Consider the following 26,231-nt stretch of genomic DNA (forward strand, 5'->3'; position numbering starts at 1 on the left):
TGTGTCAGCTGTCTTCAGGTGTTCAGGAAGTTTGTTCCACAGGTGAGCGCAGGAACTTAAAGCTGCTTCTGACTCTAGGAACACTGAGTAAACCTCTTCCTGAGGACCTCAGAGGTCTGGATGTATTTAGGCCCGAGACCATTCAAAGCTTTATAAACCAGATGTAAGATTTTGAAGTCAATCCTTTGACACACAGGCAGCCAGTGCAGATAAATTAATGTTTAAAGATCTTTTATTTTACACAAAGGGCCAAACAACACGTGCAAACTAGCAAATCCATGGAAAAAATAGCATGCACTATCTATTTAATATGTTTGCCTCAATGAACAAAGAATATCAGGCATTTCGACTTTAGACTTTATCTATCCACCAGAATACATAAAATACTGGGTGGAATTAGTAGAAATAACTGACAGGTTGGTTTATTTGTGATTCGCAATGCCAGCACCATTCTGTTCATGCTTGTCTGGATAGGTCCAGGATGTCAATCATATGGCTACTGGGTCAAAACCAGTGTAAAAAATGGCTTTCAATAAAAGCATGTCCTGTTTGTAATTAATTATCTAGGTTTCACACTGTTTCAGTAGAAGTAGTGAACATAAAACAGACCTCAGCTAGTGTTGTCCAGTCCAAAATGTTTGGAAACAGGAAAAATTAAATTTGTTGTGTTGTTTGTTTTTGCAAATTTCATTGTACTTTGCACCAGGAAGTATGTAAAAAAAAAAAAAAAAGTACTATCTATTAAATGTACACACTCTTTACAGAGAAGAGAAACATTTGGAGTTGTCTTTCTTTTAAGGTTAGAATGTTATTATTTCACTAGTTCAACTCACTTGAGATTAAATTGAATTATTGTAGCCCGTGAACTGAAATTCATCCATCCATTCATCGTATACTGCTTAATCCCGTGCAGGGTCGTGGGTGAACTGTAATTAAATTTCTCAATTCTTTCTGTTGTTTTTCCCACAGGCTTTGACTCCTGCAATGCTTTTTTATTTTGATTCTTTTTTTTCCACCCAAACCATCATTTTGTGTTCTACTTCAACAACTCTTCCAACTCCATGTGGTAAAACTTAATCTTGTGCTTGCAGGCACTCGGCTCTCCATCCAGTGTTAAAGTTAGACAGTAAACCTGCGGTTTAAAACTCTTTTATGCATTCGTCAATTGTCAATGACCACCTACAAAAAGTCAAATATAGTGCAACATCATGTTTGCATTAAATTGCACATTAGCTCTTTATCTAGGATCCCAACCAATCAGGCCCATAGTATGTCCACTGACCACCTTAACAAAGATGAATTTCTTCAATATTGGATATTAGAAAATAGGATCTAGTCGCCACTGAGTAAAATAAAAAGCTTTGCATGTTCAGGAGGATTTTTTAAAAGGCCCAGGTTTGCCTCCATTTCAAATGTATCTTGCTTATTCTCACGTGACACGTTTTTTTTTTTTTTTTCCTTTAAGACTTTCAAGTGTAATCTCCTTTTAATCTTTCTTTCTCCGTCCATCCATCTTCTATACCGTTTAATCCTGTGCGGGGTCACGGGGGCGCTGCATCCCCCCCAGCTAACTATGGGCAAATGCAGGGTGCACCTTGGACAGGTCGCCAGTCCTTTTTCTTTTTCCATCTTCTGATCTTTATGTTTTTCCTTGCTCACTTTCAAATATCATAATGCTTATACAAGTATGCTAATTACACCACCTTGTTTAGACGCATCTGTGAATACATTTAATATGCATACATCCATGCATACTTTCATACATAAAACAAACAAGGAGATGAATACATTTTACGCTGTGGGGAAGATGCTAATGAACAGAAGTGCATAATCTGCCTCATAATCATATTTTCACACGTTTTTTTTTATTCAAATAGAAAAATGCATTTTCAGCACTTTAATTCAGACAAACATATAAATTAGTGAGAGGTACAAAAGTTTTTTTTGTTTTTTTTTTAATTGGAGACTAAAAGCCTTATCAAAACCCGAGAGGATTCTGGGTAAAAGAAAAGGGGCGAAAGGAAAAAAGACTGGAGGAGGGGGTGTGTTAAGCGTGGGGCGTAAACATCTATCCTGATGATTTGTGGCGAGAAGAAGAGAGTTTGACGTGGGCTGGCTGGCTGAAGATGTTTTTGCCATCGCCAGTTCTAATTAATCTTTATGATGAGACAAGGGGAAGAAGAATTTTTGACAGGCCCAGTGTTCTGTTCTGTTTTTTCCCTCAAAGCTGAACCACACCTACTGTACGCACGTATCCACTCCTCACAGCTCGATGCATCCTGTCACTTCCTGCTCCTCATACAAACTGCTTTCAGGTCAAAGGTTATTAAATAACCCTCCCATACATACAAGGCAAAAAATTCTATCTTTGTCCACTGCATGTTTACCCCTCACTTTAACCAAAGTATAAATGTTTAAAAGTGGAACCGTTTCTTACGAGCATAAAAGCAACCGGGGCAGTCATGCATACGCTACAGGGACAAATTAGGAGCGTGGGCTTTTCCCACTGTGCTATAATCTCATGAACAACAGGGGGGGAGAAAGTTGGATATGGGTAAAGAATGGTAAAGAGGTAGCTACAGAAGAAGTTGCAGACTGTTAGTAGAGAAAGGCCTGACGAAGAAGTGGTGTAAAACGGGATATTTGATAATGGACTGAATCTGGGACGGCTGAGGCACTTTATCTTCTCTTATATGCACGTTGTGTGAGTTTGTTTGTGAACAATATCCGCGTATGTACACGTAGTCTGAGCACATCTCCTTCATAATTTATTAATGGGAGCTATCGCCCTTCCTCTGAGCCCACCAGTTTTTAACTTCCTCCTGTATTCACTCTTTCCCTCACTGCCTGCGTCGCCATGCTCCCTCTCTCAAGACACCACAACTTTTCTGCTCTGCTCTCCCTCTGGTGGGATTTATCCTGTTTTTTTGTATTGCCGTTTTCGTGATTTTTTTGTTGTTAATCTGAACTGAACTCTGTGACTTCTTTGCATTTCCACGGTTTATTCATATTTGCATCTCCCTGGAGACTCAGTTTCCATCCCTCCACAATTCTCTGGACATTCCCTGTTTTCCCCCCGTCCACTTTCCTGTGGGCTCATTGTAGCTGTACACATCAGATGTCAGGTGTGTGTGTTTGTTTGTAATACGTGTGTGTGTGTGTGTGTGTGTGTGTGTGTGTGTGTGTGTGTGTGTGTGTGTGTGTGTGTGTGTGTGTGTGTGTGTGTGTGTGTGTGTGTGTGTGTGTGTGTGTGTGTGTGTGTGTGTGTGTGGCTGTCTCTTCTCTGTTTGCCTCATCATGTGTCTCATTAACTCCAGATGCCAGGCCCTATACAGCTCCGCCCCTGTAATCCAGCTCAACCCCCCCCCCCCCCAAAACACACACACACACACACACACACACACAACATGCATGTCCATAAGAAGAGAAAATCTCCAAGTGTAGTACACTGTGACCTGCAGCCTTGGACACTTCAGAGAGGTGGGGAGAAAACGCGGCAGAGAGAGAGAGATGAGAGCGGGGGTGGAGTGGGGGTGGGGGGTGGGGGGTGGGCGGTGGTCGGGGGGGGGGGGGGGGGGGGGGGGGTTGAGAGTATAGAAAAGGAAAATGAAGAGGGTCCGCTTTGAAGAGCAAAAAAGTTCCTCCCTCTCTCCTTCCTTTAGCTCCTCCATTGTGCAAATGCCTCTCTCCTCTCCGTCCTGCTCTCTCTCTCATTCTCCTCCTACTCCTCTCATCTCACCAGCCTGTGATCTACTGGTGCATGAAACGCAGAATACTATGGACGTGAAATGAGTGCTGAGTTAAGACCTGCGTGTGTGTGCGTGTGTGTGCGTGTGTGTGCGTGTGTATGCGCGCGCGCGCGTGTGTGTGTGTGTGTGTGTGTGTGTGTGTGTGTGTGTGTGTGTGTGTGTGTGTGTGTGTGTGTGTGTGTGTGTGTGTGTGTGTGTGTGTGTGCACTGATGCTCATGGTGCATGCATCAAAACTGAAAACATAACACGAATCTTCAGATAAAAAAAAAAAAAATCTATAATATGTCAGTAAACTTTTTTTTTTTTTATGGTGTTGTTAGCATTCTATGACATCACTGTAGTAATGAAGACTCTCCTTCCCTAACTGCTTCTTATTCTCAGTCCTCTTCCGTAATCTCTTTTTCTGCTCACCGGGCTTCCGCTTGTCCTCACATCAGTCTTCTCATCCTTCGTTTTACCCCAGCATTTAATCTTTTTCGTTGAAAAATGACCTACAAAAATAAATATGACTTAATCTGACAACATCTTGACCTCTAAATCATCCCCCCCCCCTAATCTTTTTCTGCCTCCTTTTCAACTGCTCTGTCTTTTCCTCCCCTCTCCAGTGTGGAGCATGACTTTCGACAGCAGGAGGGACGATTCCAGGGAGTTATAGAAGCCCTTGAAGGGGAATATGATGTGCCTGCACAAACTCTGACCAAGCCTGTGACAGTCCCTTCTTCTTCTTCGTCTACTTCTTCCAGTCGCCCCAGTACCAAGGCGCGCGTCAAGAAACTGCGGAAAAAATGTTTCTGGTGGCTCTGAAATAAAAGACACTCTCCTGGGCGGCAGGTGTGGATTACATTTCTGGGGACCCGTCTGAGTTTGATCTGGACTTAATAACATCAGAAGGGAGTTTTTTTTTTTTTTCCAAGCACCATTCCTGTAAATCGCACATTATCAACAGCAACCTATTGTAAGTCCGGAGAAAACACACCGGTGACCAGATAGAAAGAAGAGAAACCCAGAGGATCTGCTTATCGTTCTCATCAAGTCTGCCTGGGAGGAAAGTTCCTTCTCTTTATCTGCTGGAGCCGATGTTTAGAAGCTACATAACTCACGATCCAACTCCTAGGAGTGAGGACACGCTGCCTCCATAAGAAGTATCGACACTGGATATCGGAGTGGTGTACTGCGGGTGACTGTCAACACAGACGGCGAGTTAATGGATAGTTTCAGCTAACTCCGAGCAATAACCTGGTTAAACCTAAAGGTGTAGAAAGCAACAAATTTGAACACTGTGTCTCTATTTTGGCAGCCAAAGGTTTTTATGTAGCAGCAATTGAGGGACATCGATGGGGAAGCAAGCTGAACTGTGGAAAGAAGAGATCCTAGTGGATCATGAAGATTTTAGGAAAACAAACGGATGGTCGACTTAGGAATACATTTAGAGAACGCGTGATCGGCAGTTGACGAAAGACTGACAGTCTGTGTCAGAAAATTAAAATATTCTGTCAACGCTGACTGACAGAGTGATTGATTCTCTCCTTTATTACCATCAAAGATTGAAGTGTTTTGGTGTAAGTTCAGTTTTTGTTTTTCAGGGTTTTCACCGTCATGTGCATACAAATGCACAGAGATGCACTTGGAAGCTTGAATTTACACATAGTGAAACAACTCACACATGCACACACGCATACAGTGCACTTTCAGTACATTTGTGAATTAGAGCAAACTAGGGGCAGACCGTTTATCAGTTCACTGTTAATAATTGGCTTGTATTAATGTTGTATGAGTGTATAAATATTTACATGTTACAGTCAACAGCTAAATGAACTGGTGATGACTGGAGCTGTTTTTATGGGGAATTCAACATCATGCAAATTATGCATAACAATACCCTGTTGACATGCTGCGGGTGCAGAGAGCGTCGCGGAGAGAACAAACAAAGAGTTACGCGATTGAACGTAACAGAAAATCGAAAAAATGTCCAGTTGCTTTTTCATTCCCGACAATAAACAAAACTTAGCTCACATAAACAGCAATTATCTTTGTGTCGATTCAGGCATTCAGGCCATTCTGCTGCCGCTAACTGGTCCGTTAAACTACAACCGAGAAACATCTGGACTACACCCATTAAGTCAACACATTTCTATTTCCTTTTTTCAGGTCAAAGTTTGGCAATCAAGTAAAAGTGAAAAAAAAAAAAAAAAGTTGGCGTAAAATGACATCACAGTTTTTAGATTATCATAACCAAGTCAGGCAAATTTACCATCTGTCAGTTATAAAAACTCTCTGTGGGTCTATCCCTATTGCCAACACACACACGTACACAGACACACACACACACCGTCATTATGTACACAGACACATTGTTCTGCACAGTGCTTCATTCATGGCAGTTTAGAGCATAGCCAATAATCTCTGGAGGAGCTACTTCAAATGCTGTTGGCAGACAAGTTGTCGCCAATTAGAAAGCCGGATGACACAACATTTCCGAATCAACCAATCGATATCAAACATGTCATGTCCCTGCATTTTATAAGCTGTCCCACAACGGTGTGTGAGCTTCCACAATGCCCTTCTTATCCTGATTTTCCTCTTGTATGTGCAATAAAAATGTGTATTTTAAACAAAAGGCATTGTTGTCAAGGTTTTTTTTTTTTTTTTTAATTCTTAGTGGCAAACAAGAACAGACAGGGAGGCTGACCAGACAGAAAAGACAGAATGAAAACATAAGATCGAGAATCCTAAAGACCTTGAGATTTTTACTGGGGCCTCGATGTGAAGCTGTGTGTACTTACAATCAGGGCGTGCTCCCGACCCATGGTGATGACTGTCTGGTTAATAATCCTCAGCAGAGACACCACGATGTCATGAACATGTTGGAATGTTTCCCCCTGACAGAAAAAGAGAACATAAGTATGGTGGAAAAGCAAAAAAATAGAACAACAGAAAAAGAAAAAAAGCAACTGTTGAAAAACCACTTGTTACTTTTGCAGATGAAAACACAAATAAACAAGAGCAATCAGAGATTTCTTTCGTCCGCCAAAGGTTGACCTGGGATTGAGATCCGGATCACCTCCAAAATTTTATGGACTCTTACATGGCCTAATGTTTATCTGTAGTGAACATTTTGGCAAAATCAGTGCAGTAGTTTTGACATTATCTTGTTAACAGACATACAAACATATATGCCAATGATTTTATTATGTTCTTGACGGATGTAAAAAAAAGAGCATCTGCTTGGCGGTGATGCTTCCTGTTACTTCTTAAAACTGGTGTTTGACACAATGGGAGACTATTTGTGTCACCATTAATCACACAAACAAACTCAACTCCAGTCCAAAACTTGAGTCCAATTCTGAATGGATCAAACATTTTTTGTTGTCATTTTCTTTTTTATTTATTTTCGATTGAATATACAGAAATAACAGACAACTTCAGAGGATGCTTTCATTACATTTGTCTCGTTTCTCATGAAATCATAACATGCAATTTTAACTAACAACTACACATCACTCTCTGTCCATGAATGCACCCGCCCTTTCCCTCTTACCTACAATAAATAAACAGATTCACCTACGTGCCTATATCCACACAAATGGCATCCTTCCCATCTTCTTTCAATCTTTTTTTCTTGATTACAGATTGCAGATTCTGCAAACATATTGGTATTTTGTTGTACATGGACAAGTCTTTTAAAATGTAATAAATACAGACAATAAAATAACTTCTAAATTATAATAATAAGAGGTGACTAGAGCTGAGCTATTACCCACATGACCGGGAATCATTTTACAACAAATCTATTAATTTTCATCTGCAATCTGACTGTGATATTTATCATGATGTAAACGTTGTTCAATCTCCACTGAGTTATGTTTGGGGGGGGGCTGCAATTTCAACCAGGATGCTGTTATTGTTTTCTTTGCTATTCGCAGCAGGAAAGAAAATCAAATACCTGCCCATGTTGGTATGAGAAGCGATACCTACAACTTACAGTTTTTATTAATCCTATATATTTAGGTCAGATGGGATTGGCTCCACCTCTCTGCAAAGAGGCTTTAAAAGGTGATAGGACTGATGAAAATACTTTCAAGTGTTCTTTATGCTTGAACTAATCAACTGCTCTGTCTAAGGTGATTTGCCGTTGTCACATCACTACTACGACTTAGTGTCACTAAGATTTAGTGTCAGTGTTTGCCTGCATTTCTATTGTAGTTCATTCAGAAACGATGCTGCTTTATGCACCTTGTCTGGCATATAGCTTGTTTACAAAACAGTGTTGGACAATTATATACACTATGTGTTGACATTAATGTTGAAAAGCTAAATAACATATCACTTACACTAGACGCTCAGTTGATTTTCACTTTATTTTGAGCACCTAATTATGTGGAGAAAATATTATCTCACTCAAGAATTGTCCAAGGCCGCAAAAAGAAGGTTGTTGCATAGACCAAATCATAATCAAATCTATTCTTATGCTATTAATATAAATGCACCCAACATATATCCTAAAATTACTGTATGCTCTTTAAAAAAAGGGATTTTTGTATCATTTCCAAAAATATTTGTGCTTGTTGACCTGAGGAGACAGCAGGTAAAGAGAAATGTTCTCTAAAAAAATAATACATATAAGAATTGGTCTTCAAAAAGCAAGTGTGCATAGAGAAAATACACAAATATACACCATTAGAAATGCATTACGTGGGCAAAGGAAAAGATAGAGACATGCAAACACACTGTGATCAATGGAGCTGACTCAGATATGTCTCAGGGTAGTAACTCACAACCGAAGCATCTGTTTACACAATCACATTGCAGTACCTTCCTGTCCTTGTGGGCAGTAAAAGCAAGCCACCACAAGCAGAACTGCACATCGTTTGACATCTTTTGAGGTTGTGCCACACCGAGTTTGGTCGGCGTGGTTTGAGACGTGTAAGCAGTAGATTGAGGTTAAAGAAAATCGGGTGTAATCGATATAAGTCAAAGCAGTAACCCGGGGACAGCTATGAATACACAATCCATGTGAGGGGTGAGTCAAAAATACTGCAAGCACATATTTCTCATAAAATAGCAACATTTCTCATTTTCAGTATTTGGTGCATTGCTTGTGCTCTATTGTCAATGCAACTCTGATGTGTGTTTGCTCACATGCAAAGATGTGTGTTTGTGTCCTTGTGTGAACTCGTCAGGAATGCACAAAAAAAAAAAAAAAAAAAAAAGAACAGTGAAAAGGTCCGAATATAACAAAAGCCAAAGAGAGAGTAGGTCTTGGTGTTCGTGTGAACAGTTGTTAGCCTGGCAGCAGATGACTTCAGGGACATGATCAGAATCAAGTAGAAGTCATTAAACCACATTAAAGGCACTGATTCTCAGTCGCAAGTCACACACAGGATAATCAAGAGCATAAGGCTCGCACCCACACTGCCAGAGTTAGGTTGATACACAACTGTTAATTGTAGGGGAACTTAAATCTGTATAGATATTTTGGTTTCCTGGAAAGAGTTCCTCAGACAGCCGCCTCTGAACAAAAACATAAAAAAAAAAAACTATCTATCCTGTAGTCTGTACCCCACTCATTCATTCCAAAAGACAGCCAGGCTGCGCTATCTTCTCCTCACAATGAAGACAACAAAAAACAGTTACATAAAAGGAATATAAAAGAATAAAAAGTCAGAAATCTCTAGTGAGCAATGCCTTTCTCTTTTTTTTGTTGCACATTCACGCAAGTGTTACAAGGTCACTAACAGGCAGACAGAATGTGCATCAGCCCATCACACCATCTTGTTTTCTGTTTCTCTCTCCAGATTCCTCTCACTCACTCTGTGTTTGGTACCTAGGCGGTGTGACAATTTAATCAAGTACTGGTCGAGAAAATAATATTTCTCACCTTTGTTTTACTGCTCTTTCTAGGTCCTGTATCCTCTCTGCAGAGCCGCGAGCAGTGTTCTTTTCTCTTGCATCGTCTTTCTTTATGCTTTAAAATTCATAATAAAAAATGTCTCCTACAGAGATTTCCTCTCTAATCTGTACATGTAGATTTGAAGCTGTTCAACTAAAAGTGCTGTAATGATATCTAGTCACAGTTTTGATAGAAATGCTCAATGCAGCACCGATTGTTTTGGTCTGTGCATATTTGTGTCATGTCCTATTGACACCACCTGCTTTGTGGTTGTGCCCCAGTCAATGCAAATTCCTCTCATCAAACGCACTCCACTCCTTCAATCATCACTTTGCTCTCTTCCCACACTGAATAGCTTCTCTTGGCTCACGCTTCATTAAAGCATCCAAATAAAACCAACCAAGAAAAAAGAAGGTCATACCTGCACTTCAAAAGCCTCTACAGGCTGTCAACAGCTTGCAGAAGCAATTAAAAAGCCCACAGCTGGATACCGCTGATGTATTTGTTTAGCATGTGTGTTTAAGGCATTTGAGAGTCGACTGGATTTTTGTTTCAATCAAGGAGCACGCATCAACACGTGTGAAACAAAATCAATGAAACTGTAATTGGTGGAGGACGACTGGAGAAAAATAGCTTAAGGCTATGTGCTTGCCAGGAGACAAATTCCACTGCGTTCGCAGGGAGCAGGGTGCTTGTCCACATTCATGCACTGGTGAGGAAGATGAAACGAAGAGGATATACTAGGCGGTGCCTCCTGCAAGGTCTGAGCCATTTTTACACTTTTGCACTATAGGATGGAGTCATTTTAAGAACAAGAGAGGGTCTTCAGATGAATGATTCAGCAGTGTCTTACCTGCGACGAGTTACTCTGAAAGCCACATCATTCATAAGATTGGTGAGCCAGAAGCTTTTATAAACCTGTCAAATCTTTATAAATGCAGACCACAGCCACATAAACTCTGATGTTGTTGCTCAGTACCGGGATAAGGTTAAGTCACTTGAATTAGGTCTCACGTGACCGCGGAGCATCCGTTTTTGTTTACCTCTGACATTTTAAACCATCTTTGAGAGACTGGGAGTATTGTGTGGGGAAAAAAATACACATTTCAGATGTACAGCTGCAGCTTTTTGAATCGTGGCTCTAAAACGATGCAAAATGAAACGAGGCTGAGTGACATATGAGATTTAAGCATGAATTACACTTTCCTATCCACATCATGTAGAGGTAAGTTAAGTTTGAGCATGTTTTTTTTTATTTATTAATTATCCTAGCTAGTTTCAGTTCAATTCCTATAAGATGATGTCACAACCTTTAACAAAATAAATGTCTGAAACATGTCCGGTATACCAAATTCTTGACAATTAACATGATACTCAGATAGTTTTAAACGTACTTATATACATGTTGTACTGCATATATTTGCAGTAGCTGAACATAGTTTTCACTGGTATTTATTATTTCTTTGTAAAGTCATTTTACTCATGTGCATTCAACTCCTGTGCATCTTTTTAATTTGCAGATATAGTTCTATTTTGTTATCCTTTTCTGCTATAACTCAGGAATTTTCCAACTGGACATCAATAAAGCACATCTATCCATCTATCCATCTATCTATCTATCTATCTATCTATCTATCATTATCCGTGAATTATTGTTACCTGTTATGTTATGGTTCTATGTTGGCTAAGGTTATTTATTATTTTTAATAATAATGCATTGATATTTTAATAAAAGAAAAAAGTAGAATGACACTGGACAGAAGGGAAAGAAGAACTTTGTTCTGGCACCAGGGAAACCCTCTGCTGTGTGGTCGAAGATGTGCTGCATAAATATTAACCTTGCATCATAAATTAATTCCACCGTTGATAATGTGCGCAAAGTGGCCTGATGAATCACACCTCAGCATGCCTTCAGTGCTTAGTGGATGTGTCCACACTGTGTTTTGGATTGAAGTCTCACCACGTTGTCCCTGCTGAGGACCTCCAGAATGTTGTTGAGAAGCTCCAAACTGTTTCTCCTCTCATCATGAGGCCCATCAGCCATGCTGGCCAGTGCCCCACTCAACTCTCGCAGCATCATGGGTAACAACACGTCACGGCATTCTGTGGAAACAAAAACACACCGTAAAGAAAGAAGAAATCACCTTAAGACAAGAGATGTCTGAAAAGGATACAGAACAAACTTTTTCATGCTTTCATTTTCAGCAGGCTGGACTACTGTCATGCTCTCTTCACAGGTCTCAGTACAAAATCTATTACACAGCTGCAGCCAGGGTCCTGACCGACACCGAGAGAGTGCAGCACATTACACCGGTACTTAAGTCATTGAACTGGCTTTCAGTGTGTCCAAGGATTGACTTTAAAATCTTGTTTCTTGTCTATAAAGCACTAAATGGTCTCTGGCCTGAATACAACTTATTTACTACCTTATAAAGCAGCAAGACTCCTCGGATCATCTGGAACAGGTTTTCTCTAAGGTCCCAGGATCGAAATCAAAGCAAGCTGAAGCAGCATTTTGTTTCTTTACTGCCAACCTGTGGAATATACTTTCTAAGAAACTAAAGTCTGATAAATCTGAAAACTTGTAATTGGCAAAATGGACAGTGTACAGTGTTCGTCACATTCACCCATCAATGGCAATGGCAAGGCACTCAGTCCATCAGTTGGGAGCAGTTTGGCGTTCAGTGTCTTGCTCAAGGACACTTCTACATATGGACAGGTGGGAAGTGACCCTGCAACCTACTGACTGAGGGAGAGCGTGCTCTACCACCTGAGCTACAACCGCCAGAACTTGTTTAAATCAGGGCAGAACATGCAACATGTTATGCAGCTGACCAGTGAAGTACATATTTAACATATTGGTAGGATCATCTAAAGCTGATGATTTACATTTAATGTATTTAACGCCCATCTTAATACAGCTCTCCAGCTTTCAAGGATAACCATAAATCTAGGCCAATTGGTTAACTGTGCTTTGTTCACTCGTTGTTTTGGCGTTTGGTTTACAGGTGTGCAGCAGCGCAAACACAACTCAGATCTTAATGCAACACTAACTTTCCCTGTTTATAACCTGGCATGTTATCCTGCTTAACTCCCACTCAGGGTGCTCGTGTGTCAGGGTGTCAATTAACTGCTGTTGTCATGTGGAAGGGAGCGAGTCAGGTGCCCTGGAGGATGGAAATAGAAAGTGCAATAGAAACACAAGAGGATATACAACATGAGGAGCTCTGCACATACTGAGTTTAAGTTGGACTGAATCATTGGTGATCTATGTACATGAACTTGCCTTACAAAACAAAGCCGATGAGAAAAATGTACACTGTAAGAAAACAGGGGCTTTTTTTTTTTTTTCAATTTACTGCTTTTGGTCTACAAGAAACAAATGTTTAATATCTCTCTGGATGGAAAACTCTTTAAAAACTAATATCAATCCTTCACGTCAGTTGATACAGCACCTACAGTATGGAGACGGTTTCACCTACAGAGCTGTGAGTAATGAGGCCACTGGAACCTGAAGTAGAAATTCAAACCTCACCTCAGACTGCACAAAGGAGCAATATCAATCAAGTGTCTATTTACAGTTCAGTACATGTCGGCTGCTCTGTCAAAAAGACAGTCAACACATCAATCACCAACACCCAACATATTTCCTTTCCCGTCTCTCTGATTGAGACTAATCTGTATTTAATTCACAAGTTAATTTGGTCACACATGCAATACATCAGAAGAAATGACATGAATTAAAAATATGTCAATGGGAAGAGCCCTTGTAAAAACAATTACATCATTGAACCAACATAATCTGCTCTGAAGGAAGTTGATACACTTTTATACTATTTACATCTGTGTTTAACAGCTTCTTAAATCTGTTATGGATTTTTACAGCTCCTCTCTGGGGGATGTTTCAAGCCATGAAGGCATTATTAGGAAGCCACAAAAAGAAACAAATGAACTGCAGTGGAAATCAATCAAATGATAAGGGAGTAAATTACGGATTTATGTGAGCATTTGGCACCTTTCACAAAGCAGTGGATATCAAAGTGTTGCTAAAATCTATGAGGTTACAAAATTCAATGCTTGACTTTATTGTCCATTTAATGGGGATGTGTCTTACCAGAAAACACACGTCACATTGCCGTCCTCTGATGTTTAATGAATACGATTAGTTATTTTGCAAGCCAAGCAGCCACAATGCTTCTGTCCTCCACAAGTGGATACTGTTTCCCAAAACATGCTGCAATAATTCAGTAACATTGGTCACTCCCTTGAGGCGTCATCTTCACCTGCTTTAATATACATCCCGTAGTAATCATAATTTTTCCTTGTATGCAGACGGACTCTACATTAATTAACCCGTGAGGACACAAGTTTCACTTCAACAGAGCATCCTTGCTATTTGGCACCTGAAAGTATCCTTCCCTCTGAGGTCAAGTGACTAGACTCTACACATTGCTGGATACAATCAATCAATCAAAATTATGGGAAATTATGTGTGACAACTACTACCCCTCAGCTTTGTATTCCCTTCCGACCTCCTCAACTCATTGATATATATCACTAAATGGAGAAACCCTGCTGTCAGACCTTTACTTCACCACCTGAATTTCCCACCAGGGAGATCAAACCACAATTTAATCTCTATTAAATTGAAATTAAGGGACTTCCACAAAAGCTATTGCAGACACCAGTTTTATGATGACACATTGAGCTATTTTGAAGAAATTCCAAATCTTCAAGTTGATCCTGATGGCCCACTGAAATGAATAAAAAGCAATGATCCCCAGGGCAGGAAGAAGGATGACATTGCTGCTTTTATTAATTGTGAAATGGCTCTCTGTGAGCTAATCTGAAAGTACAAAGGAGAACACTAGAAACCACTGAAAAGTGCCATTAAGGTGTCCATCCAACTATAAGTCACCTTGTTAAGAAGTCCTTAAAACTTATCGAACACAGTCCGAAAACTATCAAAGTGCCAACAATAAAAGGTGAACAATGCAGTTTGATGTGTGCGTCATACAAGAAAACTGTGATGACAGTGGAGCTCATTATCAGCAGATGGCTCCTATTGTTCATCTCGACTATCACAACCTCTTTTGCTTCCCGGCTTCCTGTTACTCCATCTTTCTGCCCCCCTACACCACCACCCACCAACACCCCGTTCTTTGTAGCTGCAGGTAGACAGAGCCCATTAAAAGCTCGTTTGGGCTGACGCTCGTTAGTTCCATTATTAACTGAGCCAAGCCTTTACGCCTGCTGAGTGGACCCTCATCGCAACAGTCACTCCATCACGCAAACACGGAGAGAGGAAGGGGGCATCAGACGGAGAGGGGGGAACTCATGAGTCACTGAACGAACTTAATGACTCAGAAGTGGAGGAGGGGGCGGAGGAGGGGCACAGACAGGTAGAACAACTCCAAAGAGGCCCAAGAGAGACACTGGAAGAGACTGAGTGATGGATGGCAAAGCAGGGCGGTATTTACCATGCAAATTACAGACAATAATATATGGAGTGAAATTTCAAATAAAAATGTTTATCCGTCACAGTGCAGGACAGAGTAGAGAGAGACTCTCCCGCTGTTGCCTTTCCGGAAGGTAGAGGATGGTGTTTTGGATGCTGCCAGCATTGTGTTTAAGCAGGAACCTTGATAAATCTGTTTAATCTATCAAAGCAGAAACTCATCATCTTTTGTCCTCTCAGATAGAGAAAACAATGGCTCGTGTTTTATAGCCGTACTGTTGTGTGCGCAGGCTTGAAAATTAATCCATCTGCTCCGGCTGGATTTACCATTAAACCTGCGAACCTGTGAACTCCATTCCTCTTCTGAAATAACCACAAAGCCACCTGTTTCCTTTAGTTATATTGATCTGACAAATAAATCAAGCTGATATTTTTGGGCACAACTGTTCAGAAGAGAGAAAGTGGAGCGGAGGACAAGGTCTGCTGGAAACCGACCCTGGAGCACATTCAACACTTTTGTTGTGTTGGCTATAGAGCAAAGGAAATTAAGTGGACACATGTCTTGTTTGAAGGTTAATACCTATATAAACTAATGCCTATTCTTAGGGAGGAAAATCCATACCTATCCGATCAGTTAGGGGAGAGAAAGACAAAAAGGCAGAGAGCAACAAGCGAACACAGATTTCCAAGAAAGAAAAAGACATCCTCTGAAAAATACTCTTGTTGTTTTCACGCTGCGTTTATTTTAAAGTATGATTCAAACCTGTTCATTGCAACTGTAACTGGAGTCATTCGGATAATATGTCTCTCTTTTTTCAACAAGCAGGCAGCATAAATCCTCAGATATTATGTACAGCTGCAATTTTCCAATCCACAGTGACACAATCTGCACAACTAGAATTGACCTTTCCGCAGTGCCTGCTGACACTGGAAAAATGTATATTTTGCCCAATTTCAATAGTGATGAAAAAACAACCAAAGTGTCAGATCCAGGCGCCCTCTGAACACCTTGTGCCGATGGTTGTAAATGCAGCACAAAATACCTTTAGTTTAGTCAGCAGCTGCCTTTCATCTTAAAATTTATAGAACCAATAAACTCCGAGCACCCTAATAGCTTACTCAACTCTGGCATCTTCCGGCTGATCTGTCAGAGTGCGCTTTGTCCGTTTTCATTTTACTTAAATCCATCTTTCCTTTCGAAGCACGTCTAGCCAACTCCTGAATATGTGCATCAGAAATGAACACAGTCCTCCAGACTCCGGCTGATCGTCTTCAATCACTGATGCAGAACACTGCCTCTAAACTTGCAGGTATTCCTTATTACCCTGACTGGCCTGAAATAACATAAGGGATGTTAATATGTGCTACTGGAGTGTGAATGGTGGCTCTCTTAGGAACTTCTTAGAACTGCAGTGTGGTCCTCTGGGATTTAGTCTTGTAAAAACATCAACAATACAGCTCCCAGGTGTGAGTCCTTCCCCAAGAAGACATTAGAAATCACTGCTTATTAAAGAAAAAAAACACTTGCTTTGGGCCATTATTGTAGCCACTGGGAAAGAATGTGTGCTCTTTTTTGGATATAAGACTATACATAAAAACTGTCTTTTTATACTAACGAGCACCTGTGATAAAATACCATATCGTGAATGGTACTAGTATTTATCCGTAAAACTATTTTGACATGTTTTGACAGAGAAAGTTTTTTCCTGGGAAAGTAGAATCACACTTGGTGAAAAGTCTTAATATTGATCAACCCTCAATGGAGTACTGAAACAGTCATTGGTGTTTCTGATCATTTTGCCGTCACATACTGTATGCCTCACCTTCCCTAATCTGTTATTCATGTGCTTGCTTCGTGTGTGTGTGTGTGTGTGTGTGTGTGTGTGTGTGTGTGTGTGTGTGTGTGTGTGTGTGTGTGTGTGTGTGTGTGTGTGTGTGTGTGTGTGTGTGTGTGCGCTATAAAAACAATATCACATGAGAGGTTTCAGTTGTAAGCTGAGCCGGGAGCCAAAGATAATCACACCTGTGTGGATATTCAGTACAACACGAGCTCTGATGTGACAGTTCTTCCCATGGTGGTTACATAAATGAAATTGGTTTTCAATAATAAAACAGAGCAAAGTGAATTATTCTTTCTATTTATTCTTTGTCTCTCGCTCCGCAAACAGTCCCTTTTTCTAACAACTTAATGATTCGCTACACAAAGTCGTTTCTATGCATTACAGTGGATCATCGCTTCTTTGACTCATGTTTCCATTCCACATTCAACCAGATCTTTAAAAGGACATCTCTATAAACCCATCTTTTCAATGAAAGAGTCAAAATGTCTCAGATTTGGTGTTGTACATGTCATGCAACACCATTTCATTCAGATTTTTTATTCTTTATTTACTTTATATTCCACAAGCTTTATTTGCTTATGATCCTTTTCGAATTACTTGGAGAGGCAAAAACTAATTTTTGGCAACATGCAGGCAGTGTGATATGGCTGTTTACACTTTCTCGAGCGGTCTAACTGTCGCAAGACATGATTTGAGTCTAATCGGTGACTATAAAAGGAATGTGTTTGTTACCGTCTGTCTTTTATATTTGTCCTGTGGTGGACTGAGAACCTGTACCGTGCCTCGACCCATTGTCATGTGGGATCGACTACACGATCCAGTAACCCTGAACTGGATAGAGCTAAATAAAAGATGTATGGATGGAGTAACATACATGCAAGTTCTATTGGTGCTATTGTTGCTGAAAGTCTCATTCATTATCCAATACCGTTAAGAAATGTCTCACTGGCCCTGACTTCGTTTCACAGCATGGCAGCAAGCTCAAACGTACAACCAGAGATAAAAAGAATGAGTGGCTTCAGAAAGTAGAGGAACGAGGAGTCCTGTACCATATGGCATTGCTTCTAACGTGGCCCAATCTCCACATCAATGGCTCGAGTGTTACACAGAAAAGAAACGAGCAGAGTGTCCCAAATCCTCAGAACAACTATGGAAATTTCTATGAGGTGTTTGAACCAAAAAGAAAAGAACATTCACAAACAGGACGGAAATATCACTTCTCATAAAAGTGCAAAAATTATTAAAGCTCAGATTTAAATAACAAACGAAACATCTTATTGAATGCATTCAGTTTTCTTCTTCTTTTTTTTTTAAATACATGCTTTATAACAGACGCTACGTGCTCTGGATCTGCTCTGCCATGAGCTTCCGAAACAGAACCTCTTCACAGGCTATTCCACATCCATCGCTGGGATTGGCAGAGCCTAACTCCTAATCCTATAACCTGAAACCATTTCTGCAGATGCCTGCTAGCAGCTGCTTTGCAACGAAGCTGCCTAAAAAAAAAGAGAGAGAGAGCTGCTGCCTCAGGGGCTCAACTAGGGGCGAGAGAGATGGGAGCAGGGGAGAGTTGCGAGTGAAGAAACTAGAAGAGACACCGGTGAAAGGGAGAGGAAGAAGGAATTCTAACGGATGCTGCAAATCACATACACAGTCTGAAGCAGTCTGATATCGCATGGAAAATTAAACAAATATAAAATTCCAAGCCACATAACAATTGAAAATGCAGCACAACGCATATATCTCTGTGCCTCAAGTGAACATTGGTGAAAGCACTAAAGGTTTCCCACAAACCGGCGTTTCCATGTGACTCTTGCCTGTATGATGTTGTTGCATGCGGTAGGTTGTAGCCAGCGGTGCAACAATACCATTAATCGATTCAGCCATGTCATGGAAGCAATCTTGGCTAACAAGCACTCACAAACAAATGGAAATCAGGGTCTTGTCGCAAAGATTGGGGTGCATTTGACTATTTTCCAGCTTTCAGTCGGGCAGTGTGTGTTCACAGGCACACACGGTAGTCGTGTGCATGGAATGTGCACGCCGCGGCACACCTAACAACATATTCAGAGCACCTTCAAGTAGTCATCTATATTCAATTTAAAATGTGTATTTATTCTATCCATAATCTCAGACTTTGATTATTAATACCAGTGCGTGTCTGCGTGCCCAAGTGTGATTTGTCTTTCTGGTGTGTGATTCGGCGCCTTGCTGCTATTTGATGTGTAAGCATTTGAATCTCTTTGTGCCCGTATGAAAGTGTGGTTATGTGTTTGGGTTACCAAGTTTGTGAGAGCAGAGAGCTGCCGTCGCTGGCGTGCCACCACACAGGGAGCAGCTTTGATGGCTCAGCAGCCAGCTCATCTCTTCTCCCTTCCATTTATTCATTTGACAGCCAAACACAATAAACTATAGCACATGATAATGAGATGCAATCTCAGTTTCCATGGGGCATGTAAATCACAGTTTTCCATCGCTTCCTCTTCAGTTTTTTTTTTCCTCCTTCGGTTGTCATTCTTAAGATCGAACGATAGAAAAAAAAATGATAATGCGTGGGTTTTAAGGCACAGCAAAGAGTAAATCTTCCAAGTTGAGAGCGGCCTGGGTCCAGGCCAAGTGTCTTCTCGCTTGGTGATGACTAAATGTCTCTCTCATGTCACTGTGGGTGTTTCCTCGCATCTACTCTACCTCCATCATACTCCTTCCTCACATTTATCCTGGCCTCATCTTTATTAAATCCCGCACAGATTTACTGCTGTGCAAGTCCTCTCTTCATATTTAGGATGTGCCCATCCATCCACACTTATTTCAAACACTGGCTCGCTGCGGTGCGGTGGTAAAATATATCTGACACGTAATTTGTGAGAGCAAAAACAACGCGGTCCCTCAACAGTTTAGTCGGGTGCAATTTTTTCCCCCAAAGAAATGCATGAAAATGTCTTCTGTGTGTCACAGAGTGCTCTATTAAAACTATATGCCAATAAATTACCATTGATGGAGTGCACTCGTGAATGGTAGTGATAAACAGTACAGGAGCAGCGATGCCTAAAAGTGCATTTTTCACTGGGAGTTTTGCTATCGCGCCGATAAAACGTGGCATAAAGCAAATGCTGTCATCAAAAACAAAGTCAACATTATGTGAAGGTGTATCACAGTGAAGTACACACATACACATGACTCCATACGCTGCTCATTCATGCGTAGAAAGAGACAATGCATTGATTTACATTCATTTCCTGTCGACTTACTTCAACATTAATCCTAAGAAAGGAGAACAAACAACTAAATTAGACATGAAAACCGGGGGAAAATTAAAGCGATGTACAAAAGATATATTACAGCGCCATTGTGCTGATTTTGCTCATTACTCCAAACACAATTGGGCCACTTTGTCATGTTTACCACAAAAACAAACACTTTGTGTGAAGATAATGAGCACAAGATACTATTGATAATCTTCAGTTAATCCCTTGAGTCTCGTTTTCGCATGTTGCTTGTATTTGTTTTACCTCGTATCTTTAACAAGATGTGAATGTTCCTCTTTCGTTCCACCTGTCTCAGTCAGCCACTAATTGCCACCCCTCATCTCTGCCTTGCCTCTCGGCTCCAGCCTCTACATGACTATCAAATTGACTCACCAATTACTGTGTTGGTGGCATTAGTTGCGGCAACAATTTGATCAATTCAAGCTCAGCAAATCAATGACAGATGGATGAATTGCAGTGAACCACCTGACTGATTTACGTATACCCGGTATCATATAATCATACAGGAATATATCGCAAAGCCGCTGGCTCTCTCTAAGCCTATATCTGATCTCAATTTTTAAATCCTGCCTTGTATTTGGGTTGGATTGAATATCTGCATGCACTAAGGCGGCGATTTTATATGTTACGGTATCTCTAATTTCCTTCTACTTTGCTACAATTTGTTGAAATGTCCTTAATGCCGTTCAGTTATTACTGCTGCTACACAATATCACAGCATCCCAATAGGGATCGTTAAACCGTAGGCAATATCAGAAATTACATTTTGTCGTATAACCTGTCCCTGTTTAGCAGTAAAGAGGAACTCCATTTATCAACAACACCACACTCTCCTGTCAGGCTGCATGTGTAGCATTAATATATGCTCACATCACAGCAACATGAGTTATAGGTAAGTATGTTCAAACATTGTCTTCCTATGCGGTACTTTTGTGAATTGAGTTTCCACTGAGATTACTTCCCAGACATAAGAATCAGAATATAAATCAGAGTGAGAGACAAATGATTAAATGCCTTTCACTTTGCTCTATTAGGTCTCATCCATCCCTCTTTCCTTCCTCTGCTTCGTTCACAACCCCACAAACTGCATATTCCGCAAAGGTTGAATGACAACAATGAGCCATCTCACCCTCATTAACCTTCTCATACCATCCACACAAAAGTTTGTAAGAAGACGAATTTGAGATTAAAAACAACAAAACAAAGTCACTTAGATGCCAAACGCCCACACAGATGTGCTGATGCAAAAAAAAAAGAAGAAAAAAAGATGCTGCTCATTGCCCGGTTTACTCTGATAATTACGTTAGAGGTTTGGGTGTCAATTGTAGGATTTTTATGAGCATCAGCCCACCAGAGTTACTGTAAAAGATGACACAAGCCCCAATGCAATGCTGTAATGTGAAAGATTAAGTTAAAAAAAATTACAATAATCAATCAGAGCGAAGCACAGAGAGGCAATCGAGAAGAGAAGAGAAGAGAAGAGAAGAGAAGAGAAGAGAAGAGAAGAGAAGCAAAGAGACGAGAAGCGAAGAGACGAGAAGAGAAGAGAAGAGAAGAGAAGAGAAGAGAAGAGAAGAGAAGAGAAGAGAAGAGAAGAGAAGAGAAGAGGCAGTAAACAATCAGACTTTGAGTCCATAAGGAGCAGAGTAAAGCAGTATGGAGTACTTTGTACTTTGAGACAGCCTGAGGGGACAGCCATTACATTTTTAATGATTCAAACGCCTGTCTAAGATCCCTATATAACTAAGGAGGTAGGATATGGGCAGATGGGGGCTTATTGGACCACCTAGAAACCTGTTACACACACATGCATGCTCACAAACTATGAGCTGCTGCAAAGCTGACTGCTTTGATCGCTCAGACAGCCGCTTTGCAAATGGCAGAGAGAAGGACGTACCATGAAATACGTATCTCTTGTGATGCATGCAAACACTCATTAAACTTTTTATACCGATGAAAAGTTGTTTTTTCACATATCTTTTTAAAAGGGAGTTTTGTTACAGCACAGTATTAATACAGCCTGCATCCTAATCTTCATCCAAACTGAGTAAAGAAGTTACGATATGAAGACAGATTCTTCTGTTTTTGAAATAACGTTGAGATTGAACTCCTCATTGAAACCAGGTGTAAAAAAAAATAACATTCAGTATTATTGTGGCCCATAGCCGAGAGTGACCTGTCACTAATGGTTATTGGTAGAGAACGTGGGGACGGCTGAGATCACTCAGCACTGATTAAATCCTGACGATAATAACAGTACAGTACATCATATTACTCCATCCATATTCATCAAGCATTGACATGCATCTGTTAAGTAATCACAGCGGGGGAATATATACACGGGTGTGAAGTGTCAACAATACTGCTTAATGTGCTGCAGAAAAATGCAAGCAATTTGGTTAATGAGATAGCTGCTGTTTATACTGATTGTTATGATATAATTTAAAACTTCATACTTTTGCACTGGAGAAACAAGAGGCAGCTTTTCCAACCTGATTCATTGTTTTATATTTTTCCACCTACCAATTAATCTTTCAAGGAAATAATATTAAAATGTTTGAGGGTTTCCTTTAATCTGTTGTTAGTACAAACCATTGGACATAACTGCAGTCTATTCCTGAATTGTACATTGATTGTGCATTACAATGCAAATTTAGAGGGTTAGTGGATTGAATCAGCAACTTTGGCCAACTTTGGGAAACATTTGGACAAACAAAATGACAGACTCACTCCTCTGTCCCTCAGCTCTCTGCTTGCCCTGATCTCTCGATCTATTTTGCCCCCTTTATGAGTGTTGATGCTCTCAATCTGTCACAGTGATTGCCTGACGGCATAATAATTTGCCTAAATTGAGCCATAATGCGCCTTGTAAATTTAATTTGGTCTCAAAACCAGATTAACCCATATGAAGGGATGCACATGTCTCGTCATGCATGCGTGCAGGCCTGTGCGCGCGAAGCGTGTTTGTGTGTGGATACACTATGTGCTTGCCAAGACTCTTAATCCCAGGAGCGTATGCTGAATAAATCAGAGGAGTATTTCAGAGTGGGAGAAAAAAAAAAATCCCAATCCCCTCAAACATTACCCATCGAAGCAATCGGTCATGAGAAAGTAAAACAAACTAAATCGCAAGCACAAACATATATGCCCTAATTTATTTATTTTTTAACCAGAGCAGTATAATTATATATACATGCAAACATGTGACTTTACTTCATTCAAGATACAGCAACAGCTGAATGACAGGAGAAACATTGTATATAAATCTGGATTTTCCATGGTTTTAGTATATTCAAATGTGATTCAGTAAGGACCAGACTAATTTATACCAATTCTCATCCAGGTTTTATTCCCTTAAGTTATGTATTTTTGCAGAAAGCTGCTCAGAGCTGGCAGTAAACAATGTCCTCCTGCAATGAGCACAGCTCAAGAATCATTCAGCGAAAGGACGTGAAGGGAGAAAATGATGGCGCGAATATGCTGCCCATTATGCACCTCAGGATTTATGTAAGCATGAATAAAAACACAAGGATTGATTCCATGACACAGAGATTAGTTCCTCCTTTATGACTAATTTGTCACCTTGATTTTTGTGTGATTGGTTCTTCTGTTCGACTCAAAGTCAATGAATTTCTACATCGTTGAAAACAAACTCATTGACGTAAATAATGATGATCTCAAATCCCATTCACTGTCAAACATGAACATAAAACTGAATTCCTGTCTCTCTCTCTCTCACACACACACACACACACACACACACACACACACACACACACACACACACACACACACACACACACACACACACACACACACACACACACACACACACACACACACACACACACACACACACACACACACACACACACACACACACACACACACACACACACACACACACTTCCCGTTCCATCATCTAACCGCTCAGACACTGAAGCGATGTCAGTGGCTTGACATTTTTCCCCCTGAGAATGAGCTTGGCAGGTCTGCTCAGATAGACCGTCAGACAGACAGGTAGGTTTATTAAATATGGATTGCAGTGTAGCGATAGGACACCGTGGGCCATTAGCCATTATAAATATATAATTTAGACCAGCTGCATATCTCAGCCTTCTGTACCAACGGTATCCTAACACACAAGTCAGCTGATTAGCATCCCAATGCTAAAATGCATCTCAATTAGAGCGGCGTGTCAGACCTCATTTGGTGAGGCAGGACTCGAGATGGAATAGGCCAATGAATGGATGAATAAAAGTGGTGAGTCGGAGGATGGAGGAGTCAGGTGTCACTGCCCGACATCTTGCAGATTTGCTGATGGATTGACCGTGTGCAGGCTTTAAACTTTAATCGCTTCAGGATGGTTTAATAGCAAAACAAGTCAAGTGACTTCCATACAAGCCCTTTAATTTCACACCAATCCGAGGCTATTTCTTCCCTCTTGACACCACCGTTCACCCACGCTCTCTCCTCATTTATTAACTCTGTCCAATCCAGCATTCAGTCTTTCTAAACCCGTCTTTGTCTTGGCCCCAATTCTCAGCTATCCTTCTTTGCTGACCCTTATCTATCCATGCTCCCCGGCACATCCTTTACCATCATCAGCTCAACTTCCTTTCTATTCTTCCCTGTCACACTCGCTTTCTTTTCCTAGGGAATTCTTTTATCCTCCTTTTCTTTTTCATTCTCATTTTTCATTGTTGCCTTCTAAATGCATCTGAGCTGGCATATTGAAAATCAAACACATTCACACTTTTAACAAAAGTTAATATTGGAAGCCAAAAATTAGATGTTGCACTTTGGTATGACGCTCCAAATTCCTTTCCTCTTCATCCTGCCCTCTTTTTTTAGTCGCTCATCCTCGACACTTAACTCCCTATTCTATGACTTTCATCACTTTCTCATCTCCGCCCTCTCCTTCTTGTGACAGAGTGTGACTCTGAGCATGTTGACAGTGAGCCACAGGGCCAAACGTGTCAGTGAACCCCTGGGGAATCAATCATCTGAGTCAGGATCAATACTAAAGAAGCCGTATTCTGGATCGGTTACTGAGTTGGTTGGCAGCTACTGACTGGGCAAAAACATTATTGAGGACTTTACACGTCCCCCCTGATCATACACCACTGTGCAGACACTGACTGCCATGCACTCACTCCCAGACATAGCGTCATCAGCTACTGGAACACAATTTTTTGCAGGTTATGTATGAGAGAGCATTCGTGTTTACATTCAGCATTGCCTGTGATGTAATTCAGTCTGACTTGTGCAGCCAAGACTGGCTATCTCCCAGCTTCACTCAGGCCAATTTCTGTTTAAAACCAAATGTAATCCACCATAATCACTCATTCTACCCCTGGTTTCTTCAGTTTGTACTGCAGATGTCAGATTATGGGCTCCTTTATTGAGTCTGCATTATACAGCAGGACAACATTAGATCGCTCTATCCATCACTGCACGAACCTCTGCAGGGGAAAACCACCACTTATCAGCCCACTACAAGCAAATTAGACAGACATAATAGGGCTGAACAGAGGCAGGGGGTGAATTCAGATTGGTGCAATGTGTGTGAGCACTGATGTGTAGTGCACTTTAAAGCTATGGTACAGACAACATTACGTGTCCCGGGCAATTATGCCAAATACGGTGAAAATCATTCAAAAGTAGAGCAGGCATGCAGAGAAAAGTGACACATTAATGACAGTGGGAAAAAAAGAACTTTCGCTCTGCCAGCAACATTTATGATATTACTTCTCCTTTAATGGATAGCAGGTATTGGCATTAATAGGGCTACCATTCATCTTTCTCTTCAGTCCCCATTAACACCTACTGAGGTGTAAGCTGTTAGTTCAACCTTGCAATAAGTTCTATCCACATTTTCAGACTTGGTGCAGGGAGAACCATCCACCTAACAAGGACAAAGGAGCAAAAAATACCAAATACAAATGAATGACTTGCAAATATATGTTTAGGCTGCTGTTATTTTAACCTAATCTTTCTTGGCAGGAGTTATTTCGAAGTCACCT

At 40.7% G+C, this 26,231-nt stretch overlaps 2 protein-coding genes across 4 annotated transcripts in view; one reads left to right on the forward strand and one right to left on the reverse strand.

The window, feature by feature from the left end:
• Window positions 1-6,370, forward strand: part of insyn2b (inhibitory synaptic factor family member 2B) — a 29,243-nt gene extending 22,873 nt beyond the window's left edge. For all 3 annotated transcript variants that reach the window (XM_080465245.1, XM_080465243.1, XM_080465244.1), the window contains one exon: window positions 4,356-6,370. In XM_080465245.1, the coding sequence (XP_080321371.1) occupies window positions 4,356-4,554 (199 nt within the window). In that variant the 3' untranslated portion in view covers window positions 4,555-6,370. The remainder of the gene's footprint in view (window positions 1-4,355) is intronic.
• Window positions 1-26,231, reverse strand: part of dock2 (dedicator of cytokinesis 2) — a 101,011-nt gene that overhangs the window by 48,045 nt on the left and 26,735 nt on the right. Inside the window, exons 25-26 of the mRNA XM_080465242.1 lie at window positions 11,601-11,743; window positions 6,534-6,629 (exon numbers count right to left, since the gene is read on the reverse strand). Of these exons, the coding sequence (XP_080321368.1) occupies window positions 6,534-6,629; window positions 11,601-11,743 (239 nt within the window). The remainder of the gene's footprint in view (window positions 1-6,533; window positions 6,630-11,600; window positions 11,744-26,231) is intronic.

This window comes from Lipophrys pholis (assembly GCF_963383615.2).
Source record: "Lipophrys pholis genome assembly, chromosome: 6".
In the NCBI taxonomy this organism is placed as follows: domain Eukaryota; kingdom Metazoa; phylum Chordata; class Actinopteri; order Blenniiformes; family Blenniidae; genus Lipophrys; species Lipophrys pholis.